The following is an 11,160-nucleotide window of genomic DNA, read 5'->3' as shown; positions in this document are numbered from 1 at the left end:
GTACATAATAAATCTAAAAAGTAAAATTGTATTGTTTGATCCAATGTATATCATTCATCATTCTACAATGAATAGTATTTGATTATTTATATATCTACTGTACTCAGTATAATATTGTATTTTCAATTACTATAGGAGCAGAAATCTTGTTTAAATTTCAATTTTTTTTTTAGTATCTAAGTGAGACTTGAAGATCCCATCAAGTTGTTAGATGTGGTTGAATACAAATGAGTTCGAAATACAATAAACCTTAGGTCCAGAAGATGAATAATACATTTTACCACAATTATCATTACCACATGTAATAACGTCGAGACATGAGATTAAAATTCCTAGGTACTGATTATAAGTATGCATCCATGATGAACGGAATAAGTCGACTTAATATTTGACATAAAAGACTCAACAAATAACAAAGATAATTGGGGGTATATAAACGGAGCATACAGCATGTTCAATATTATCGACTATGATAGGTATTGATAATATTCACACAGTGTGATATCATTACTGATGGCGACGAGAACACCTACACCCCTCGTAAAATTACTGGTAAACTAATTGTGATCACATCCAAATATAGAGGAATTAGATAAACCTATAATTAATTATTAAATACATTCACACAGTATAATTTACCTCAGCCACGCGTAATTCTTATACAATTTTGGACTAATGTCAGTCTTTAAAAATAATAAAACTAGGTCTATTTTCAACACTGTTTTTGTGATTACTGTTAGTTCTATATCCGATAAGTTAATTGTATCTAAAAACTTACACCGAACATAAACCAGAAATATTTTTCGACAAGAAAACAAAATCAATTTAAAAGTATTTAAATATATTTAAAATATATAATTTAAATTAAAATAAGTTAATTTAACTTTTAGAATAAAAATTAAATTTGTAGATTTTTCATTAATTTAAAAACAACGCACTTACGATATAGCAGTTTTAAACGAAGACCTAATAGTAGGTAGTTAAAAAGTTAAAATTAAATTAAAGTTTTAAACTAATTTAATTTTTAAGCTAATGTTTTAATTTTCCCATTGATGCACTTAACAAAGTAATATTTGAACAATTATTTTTATACATATAAATTAAACTATTTTTAATACCAATTGAATATAAATAACTTATTAATATTTATTAATTCAAAATAATATAATTATAGTTAAAATAACCTCTGTAAAAACAATTCTGGATATTTTTGTCATCCCTCTATTGACTATTGTAGATAGTATTAATTATAATTTATAGTTATTTTATTTATTAAGTCTTAAGTCCAAAATAATTGTTTGATTTTCATTATGGTTATGAAAACTGATATAATATGTATAAATCAGTCATCAACCAAAAAGTGATGTTTTAAGTGCTTAGATAAAACTGAATTAATATCTGGAATACATTTTTGGCTTAATGCATTTTACATTTATTTAGAATAGGTACTTGCTTGAGTTCTTATCGAGTATACCGAGAATAATAATTGTAAGATAAACGCTAATTTCGAAGGACTATTCGATATGTTGAACTTGTAATAAGCGCATCTACCGAAAACATTGAAGGGGTGAAGGTAAGCAACCATGCACGTCAATCATGTCAGACAACGACAGTAATATGAAGTGCCTACATCCCACCGATAGGCAATTCAACATAAAGTCCAATGATGTGAATGTGGGTAGCACTAACACGACAATGGACAACAAGGATTTGATACGCACTGAAACATGAAGTTGTAAGTGAACCAAGTCATGCAATGGGAAATAGGATCATGCAGTTTAATTATTCAGGGGGGGGTATTCCTGTGGTCGGATCGGTATAGTACAATGACCACAGAGCGCACTACAGTCGGATACAATCTTACAACCAACTTATGCTCCGGAAGTCTATCCAATGGCTACGATATAGGTTGAACGATCCAGAATGGCCTGTGAATCAGAGGCCATGGAGGGATGGGTGGTTTTCCCAATCCACAGTGTATTGCACCTGGACGATCTGGGCGGCCACGCACACAACACACAATGGTTGCTGGCGGACTTACGCAAACGGAGAGTGATGCCAATAATGATCTCAATCAGACGATGTCGCAATGATCGCGATAAGCTCAAGTCTTATTGACTACAACAGAGTATAGAGGTATTATAACAGGGACCAAATAAATAAATACCTTATATGATTTATTGGAAGTCATGGTACAAATCATCTGCAGATACAATAACCGCGAAAGGAAAAAGAATACAATGATTATTGAGTCATCTTACTGATGACGCACGGAAAAAAAATGTGGTTAAAAACAACCATTTAAATGGTTATTCGACACCAAAATGTTGGTGTAGTATTATAATGACAGCCACATACCATAGGTAAATTTACCATATGATTTCGGTTGATGTATTATGGTTATTTTAACTGTGTAATATAGTTATGTTAGCTATAACCAAATATGTTATTATAACCAAATTTAAATGTAATAATTATCATACTATTAAGTCACTTATACTATAAAATATGGGTAATCTCACTTTAATTGTTATTTAAACTGACTAAAGAAGTAAGTAACTGTTACCATATTATTAATTTATTTCTAATTTAAGATATAGGTGACCATACCTACTTATCGTTTTATTTGAATCTACCCAAAAAATATATAATTATTACCATAATTTTTATTTATCTATACTATACAAACTAGTTGATTGTACTTATGTATACATTCAATTTTCCTAAAGAAAAGTGCTGGTGTCACATTAGTTTATAATTTATATAGTTCACTTAACTTTTTATTATGTGTAGACTGTAGGTACCTACCTATGTGTTTATAAAATTATAACATTCATAATGTATTGCATGAAATATAATGTTTAATATGTACCTATTTGCTACTGCAGTAGCATTAGACACTTTGTGCTTTGATCATTTTCTATAAAATGTAGACATCTAATCTGAACAAAAATAAATTAAATAATAGGTATCACGGGTATTTTATATTATAACATGTGTATCTTGAATGCATTGAATAATTTATGTACAATAACTAATAGGTAGATTGAAATTTGAGTTATTATATTGTTTTAAAAAATGAATAGATAGTTATATGCATAGTCAATTAAACATGTTAATGCACATAAATTAAAAAGTAAATATATAATGAATATATAATGTAAATACGTATATATGACTATTATGGTTGATTTAGATACATGTAATAGGAAAAATATGTAAGATTATAACAAAATAATATAAAAGTAGTTGTTTTATTTATTTATTATTTAAAAAAAATACAATACATCGCGGCAATGGAAAAACTTGAAACGTGTACATAGTTTGAAAAAATACGAAAAAAGGAGCTAATGCAATAGCGAGCGTACCCGAACTATGAACAAAATAAAAAAAAAAAAAACAGTTTTAGATCATGTTGATAAGACGTAAAAAAAAATAATTTATATAAATTATGGCATAATTTCTTTACATTCAGCAGACAGTAGAATTAATTTTGTACGGAGTGGATCATGTGAATAATGCTTAGGAAAATAGGGTGAAGAGCGGGGAGAAAAGAGTATTTCATTGTACGTACTGTACGTTATCGCCGATCAAAATGTTTTGAGAGACATGCTCTATGCTGACAAAAGCAGTATGAACAACAATAATATAATATATTATACATTACGGATCGACCTACTCATTGACATGGTAGACTCGAAAACTACTGTTCAGCAGAATAGTTACCTAGGTACATGCCAACTTTTTTTCTACTTAAATTTCTGTTTTTCAAAATAAACTATTATATAATTTGTAATTTTTCAGTAACCAGAATTTATATTTTTTTAGTTTGATTTCGGTTTCGATTTTGTTTTTGGTTTAAATCAGTATTTTCTGTAATTGAAACCAGTTTTAAGTCCTGGTATTTATAAAATAAATATTAGGTTTTATATTCATAATATAATAATATAACACTAATTACTTTGAATATTTTAAAGATGAAAGTCAGAAGAAGTTTATAATTAAATAATTGTTTGCAGACGAACAATATCTTGCTGCCTGCTGGAACACACAACGATGAATGGCGTCATGGCTGATTGCAGGAAGTATAGCAAAAATGAATACTTTATGAACCACAATTCTAAGAATAGACATTTATTACTTATATTAATATATACTATGGTGAGTAAAAATACAAATCTAACATTTTAGTTTATGAACAATGACAATAATTTACTTTTAACAAAATATTCAACAAAACAATTTGTAATACCAATATTAAAATTTACTAATAACATAAAAAAATAAAACAAAATAAACAAAATAAACTTGAAATATTTTCATATAGATACAATAAATGATTCCAAAGTTTTGGTACATAATAAATATAAAAAAGGTGGGTGAGTGGATGTCGCTCTGCTGTATAGTAGGTTACAAGTGGGTCACTGTATAATGGATGGTTTTAAATTTGAATTCAATGATATTATATAATTATATAAGAAAAACGATTCTGTGCGGAGACCGTCAGTCTTGGTATAAGACATATTATATATACTTATCTATGGTATTAAAAAAAACATTTACCTATATTAGCCATTATAGGTACCTATAATAAATTCCAAATTAATCATATCACAATATCCATTAGGTACTTATAACGCGTTATACATCAACAACAAACCGTGATATTATCATAGATATATGAAAGTATACTTTAGAAGTTTCAAGTACTGACAAATAATATTATACAATCATAACAAAATAACTAAAATAGTTATTCTAGATTTTTTATATGTAATTTCGTCCAAATTTGAACTTAAAATGACAATAAAAATAAACTGTGCTTGTGTATTTTGTATATTTTTTGGTAACATAATTAACAACTAACGTGGAATCTTGTTTTAAATTTTCAATTCTTAGATATAAAAGTTGAACATTTTATGAATTTTTAACTACAAAATAATTATTCAATTTTAAATTTGATAAATTTTGTCGAAATTTGAATTTAAATGCTTATAAAAAAATTGTGCCTATGTATTTTTAATATTTTTCAACTACTATTTTAACAATAAATCAGGGACCTATTATTAAATTTTTACACATTTTGACCCAACAGATTATTACTTTATTGATATTTATAGAAAAAAAAACTAAAAAAATTTAAAACTTACAATATCCGTAAACAGCTCAAAAAGAGTCAAATTATTTTCAAAATTTTATCGTGTATAGAAAATACTAATATACACATTCAGTGAAATTTTCAAGTATCTACAGTCATTCGTTTTTTAATTACAACAAAATAAGAAAATCGTTGCATGAGAAATCAAGTGAATATCAAATGTTGTAAAAATATGAACGATCATAAAAATTTAATTTGACTTGCTTGTAGGCATTGTTTTTTTGAAAAAAGTAAACAAACTTATGAGGAATTTTGTATTACAGTATTAAATTTTAAAATCTTAGATTTAAAAAGAAAATGTTTCATGAATTTCTTAACTCAAAATAATTTGCAATTTTTCGTCATTTTTACGTATTTTGTCAATATTTGAACTTAAGATGCTTATAAAAAAAAATTTGACGATGGATTTTTAATTTTTTTCATCTGCCTTGAAACAATAAACTGCCGCACCTTCTATTCAATTTTCAAGCTTTTTTAACCAACAAATAAAATTTTATTGATATTTATAGAAAAAAAAACTAAAAAAACTAGAAACTGAAAATGTCCGTATAGAGACCTCAAAATAAGTCAAAATATTTTGAAAATGTTATGGTGGATAGAAAATTCTAATATAAACATTCAGTCAAAATTTAATGTACCTATGGTCATTTGTTTAAGTGTTGCACCAAAAACCAAAATTAATTTTCTCGAAAAGAGATCTTGCTCAAAAATTCCCGTTTTTCTCTACTTTATCTTTTGTTTTTCATGGCACTCTTGTAAACTACTGAGACATTTTTACTTTTGACTCCCCAAAGTCTAACCAACTAGATTCACTTTCCTATCAGAAATGATACTGTTGAAGAAAATCCAAGCATTCTAACTGTCCTAAAAGGTGATGACAGACACAAAAATAAAAAAATTAATTAAACATTTAAAAAAAATACACATCCTTGTAAAATCAATACATTCATCGTTTCACTCAGATTTTAAAATAAAACTAGTGTTATTTTAAAATTTAATTTACTTACCTACATGAAAAATGAATAAATTTATATTGAATTTCTTATGTAGAGAAGGTCCTTTTATATGAGTAGTCATTTAATAATTAATAATTATGTACTATCTTACCTCATTATTAAAAATTATTTTAAGTTAGGAAAAAAAATTTAAAAAAATAAATATGTAGCAAAATTAAAATTATCATTTTAATGTGACAATATTATAATTACATACTTAAAATGTAAATCCAAAATATTAAATTATGCTTTCTTTAGGCTCTGATATTTGAATCACATGGTACCACACTGGGAACGGACTTAAATAATGAAAACTGCTCAGATGCATTGACGTGCACCAAATGTACAATCAAAGCTCAATGTGCATGGTCCTTAGAAAAACAGAAGTGTGTCAACTACAATCACTTTCACTTGTCAAATCTTACAATCTACGGTAAAGAGAAATGTCCACGATTTTCAGTAGTTAAAAAATATGAATATAATAATACAATTAATCATTTGGAATACATAGTTAAGGTATCAAACGATCATGTGAATTTCATGAAATATCTTAAAGAAAGTAAATTCCTCTGTAATTCAACGACAATAGATGTTTATAATAAAACGATAAAAAATGATGAGATTATATGTTCAGCAAACATTTTGACAACTAACTTTAAGTTGCATGGTGTACAATCATTTACTGCATTTATTTATATTAAGTTTAATAAAGTCTTGTTGTGCTTGGACAACATTGCCGATCACTATGTAACGTTTTATGAACACGAATGTGCCGAGGACAAGAAGGACGAAAACTGTGCGACTTGCACGTGGAATAAATATGGCTTCGCACACTACATTAGATTATGTTCGTCAGGAAACTCCTGTGAAGGTCGCAATGAATTGTACCTGTGGCACAATGATGTTGGAAAATCTTGGAATTCTAAGACGCGAGAAGTCAATAATCAATGTGCCGAAATAAACGTGACATCCATCGATCCACTATCTGGGACGATGGCTGGTGGCACGACTATAACGATTACCGTAAAGAACCACTTGATACTTGCGGATAACCGAACGGTAATGGTGGTGGTGGCCGGAATGCTTTGTGCGGACCCCAGGACGTCCGGACCCGAAACGATCACTTGCATCACGACACCACCAACCGACGACACACTATATGCAGCACCATCCGGTTCGGTATTGGTTAAGTACACGTCACATGAACGCCAGTTGATTATCGAGTCGTCACAGAAATTTCACTACTACGTTGATATTTCCGCCGGCACATCCCTTTTCGTAATTAACCTACATATTATTTTGATACAATTTTCGTTTTTTGTTTTTTACACAAAAATGGTGTACTAAAATCATTTATAATTTTTTAATTTATATTAGATACACATCTAATAATTAATACAATTTTGATAACTTGTAAAAATCATAATATTTGTATAAGTAAAAACTTTTTTTTATATAAAAATACAATTTGTAACACATTACTCCAGGAAGGAGAAATATGCATTACTAGAGGTAAAACGATACCTACATTTTAGTCAATAAATATTTTAAGATTATGATAGACTTTACCAAGCTGATCCAGTCAAAAATAATATTAGATAGGTATTAAATTAGTCCATGATGATGAATATTCAGCCAAAATGTACAGTATAATAATATACACAATGTTATCTACTTGGTAACAACATATGCACAACCTTTTTAAACTGTATTTACTAGATAATTATTTTTTAATGTTTAATTCAAATTATTTCTTATAAACAATAAATTGTTTTTAAACTTAAAGTGATGATGCTTATACATATTATTGTTTTAAAATAATAGCTTATTAGAGTAAACATTATAACTAAGTATTATAATGTAGCCAATACTGCAGAAAAACTTAGTGTATTTGTTATCTTCTTGTATTTCTATTCTATATTATAGAATGAGACAAAGCCATTATGGATATAATTTTTAAAATTTAAATGTATTTTTTCTTTTTAAATGTCTCATAATTCCTTAAATCTATATTTTTTTAAATAAATTTTAATATTTTTTCGTGACACTGCGTCATATATAGATAAAACAGGTACCCAAGTAGCACAACTACAAAAGATGGTTCATTACTAATTTCATATTATTAAATTTGAAATACGTGGTCAAGTGGGTACCACTGTGCTGTATAGTAGGTATTTAGAGGACTTATTGTAATAGATGTGTCAAATTAGAATTCAATGATATAAAATAATTGTTTACGAAAATCGATTTTGATCGAAGACAGACTGTCAGTCTATGTATATATTCCTATATATAATTTATGAGTATACAGTTGGTTACATTTCTATCATCTAAATATGAACAAAAAATCTATAAAACTAAATTCTTTTAACAATTCTAAAATTAAGAATATATTTTTTTAATTTATAATTTAAAAAAAACTAATAAAAATTGAAATTTTCTTTTGCCTATAGCCTATAAATATCTTAAAAAATAGACAAAATCATTTGAAATTATTTATAGAGAATTATAATATTCTTCGATTATTTCATGTTATATATATGATATTTTTTTTAGATTTATACCAAAAAACAAAATCTAGTTTTACTAAAACAATTTGTTTTTCCTAAATTTTTGTTAGTTTTTCCCAATATTTTTAAAAACTACTGAACATTGTTTACATTAAATTCCCCAAAGTTGTATTCACTTTCCTACCAGTAAAGATTTTAAAATAGACAATTTAAGCATTTCAAAAAACAAAAGGTATATCATATTGGAAATATTTGGTAAATTAAACTATTCCTTAAAAACAATAAACTATTTTTAAACATAAAATGTTAACGATTATAAATATTATTGTTTTAAAATAATATCTATTAGGAGTAAATATGGATGTAACATATATTATAATCGAGTTTTATTGGTATGTTAATATCTAACATTTTAATTTATAGCAGTTTATATTATCCAATGGTATTTTGTATAATTAGAAGTAAAATAACTGTTGTTCTTCTTAAATGTAATATCAACATTTTTTAATGCCCACATCTGTCAATCCTTCCAATCGTCTCGTCCTCAACCATCCATCTACACTTCCAGACTGGTGCCGCCATATAATTGCCTTGTTCAAATCGTTGTTATTTGTTTGCAGAATTGGCTTGTTGCCCAAGAATCAATATTATACGAGTTTGAACCATTTTCCAGCCACTAGTGGCCTCCATTTATTTTTAGACTACTTTATCTATTTATTAATTTAATAACATTTAACCAGCACCGGAAACGACTAGAAGAAGAGTTAAATTAAATCTATATTTTTTTTAAACTCATTTCAATACATTTTAATATGTGTTCGTGACACGGTGTTATAGATAGACAAAACAGGTACACAGTCGATCGTCCATTATCGCTATATTAATTTTACTAGACATGAAATAGGTAGGCAAGTGTGCACCAATTTGTATGTGTCTAAAGGGGTTATTGTGATAGATGTACCAAATTAGAATTCAATGATAAAATAATTATATACGAAAATTGGTTCTGATCCAAGACAGTCTGTCAGCCTCTATGGCGGCTATATATTATTCCCGAGTATATTTTATGGTATTATTACTATGAATGTAATATATTTTACTATTAGACAGTAGTTGAATTAATTTTCCCTAAATATTAACTTGAAAGATCTATGCAAGTAAACCGTGTTGATACATATTTTTTACATATTTTTTTGTAAATTGGTTACGGTATAAACTACGTCAGTATAAGAAACCTAGTATTCAGTTTAAGATGATTAAATAATTAAAAATAGTCAACGTATTTTGTAAATTATACCATGTATAGATTAATGTATACATTTGGTGACAATTTTATGTAGGTATCTACATTCTACAATTAATTGTTTTTTAATTATAACAAAATTAAAAAAATTAAATCGTTTGATGATGAATCGTTTTAATTCACGGGTGAATATCCAATGACGTAAACATTTTAAATTAAACACTCATAAAAGATTATTATGGATTCACGCTCAACTTCCATTAAAAATTATTCCACTAAAAATAATAATTATGATGAAACTTGTAATACATATTCAATTTTTTTGACCAAGCCAACCATTTCTTATCAAAAATGATTTTTTTAAAAAATAATAAGAATCAAAATTGTCTAATACCCGATAAATATCTCAGAGAGTTAAAATATTTTGAAATCATGTATAGAAAATGGTAATTTATACATTCTGTGAACATTTCATATATCTAGGTACGATTATTAGTAGTAATCTGGTTTTTAATAAGTTCGTCTAATCTAGCGGTTATTGTTCTGGTGTCTAAATCACTGTTCATATAGATATTTGCGTCACCTTTTGTTTGTGATATAGTTTTGATGGGTGTACTTTCTCCTCTGTCTTGTTTAAGCTTTTTTGTGCAGTCTTCACAATTGAATGCCATCCCTTTTCATTTCATAAAGATAAAGTTTAAGCTCTGGTTACGGTTATTACATTTATTTCCTTTAGGGTCTGACAACTCTCCCTGGATTTTTTATATTTTACTGGCTACCCCCTGACATATAGTTAGGTGAATATTTTAAAAATTATTATTATAATAAACGAAAAAATGTAATGAAAAAACATTGGATTAAGTTCGGTTGATATAAATATGTGTTATAAACATATAAATATATAATATTAAGAGTGAAGGCTCGTAAGGCCTAATAGTGAAGTGAATAGTCGTTAGGCTGAAGGCTGGACATTATTTTTTTATACTTTAAAAAGCATTGAAATAACGTCACAAATCTCAATCGTAAGTTAATTATTTTTGATTAAAAATAAAAACGAAACTCGTGATTAATGTATTCCGTTGATTTTAAAATAGTAAATTATATTATAATATTGGACACATTTTACAATTCAGTATTTTACTGGAATACTTCATGCACACTTTTATTTAAATAATAAAGCATATGCACCCATATAAATTAAACTATTTTTACGTTAAATATCAAAACAGAATGTGTTTGTAAATTCAGTTTTGT

General features: G+C 27.1%; 1 protein-coding gene across 6 annotated transcripts in view; it reads left to right on the top strand.

The window, feature by feature from the left end:
• LOC100572631 overlaps positions 1 to 7,927 on the top strand; it is a 17,599-nt gene extending 9,672 nt beyond the window's left edge. For 2 of the 6 annotated variants that reach the window (XM_016806688.2, XM_029487707.1), the window contains exons 3-4: positions 4,020 to 4,161; positions 6,412 to 7,927. In XM_016806688.2, coding sequence (XP_016662177.1) covers positions 4,020 to 4,161; positions 6,412 to 7,500 — 1,231 coding nt within the window. In that variant the 3' untranslated portion in view covers positions 7,501 to 7,927. Of the gene's footprint in view, positions 1 to 3,713; positions 3,731 to 3,886; positions 3,902 to 4,019; positions 4,162 to 6,411 lie in introns of those variants that run through there. The other 4 variants (XM_029487709.1, XM_003246330.4, XM_016806689.2 and 1 more) reach the window with 3 other exon arrangements.
• The last annotated feature ends 3,233 nt before the right edge of the window (positions 7,928 to 11,160 follow it).

The sequence above is a fragment of the Acyrthosiphon pisum genome, chromosome A1 (genome assembly GCF_005508785.2).
Source record: "Acyrthosiphon pisum isolate AL4f chromosome A1, pea_aphid_22Mar2018_4r6ur, whole genome shotgun sequence".
In the NCBI taxonomy this organism is placed as follows: Eukaryota; Metazoa; Arthropoda; class Insecta; order Hemiptera; family Aphididae; genus Acyrthosiphon; species Acyrthosiphon pisum.
Note: the sequence above shows the minus strand (reverse complement) of the source record. Positions and strands in the feature narration are given on the sequence as shown.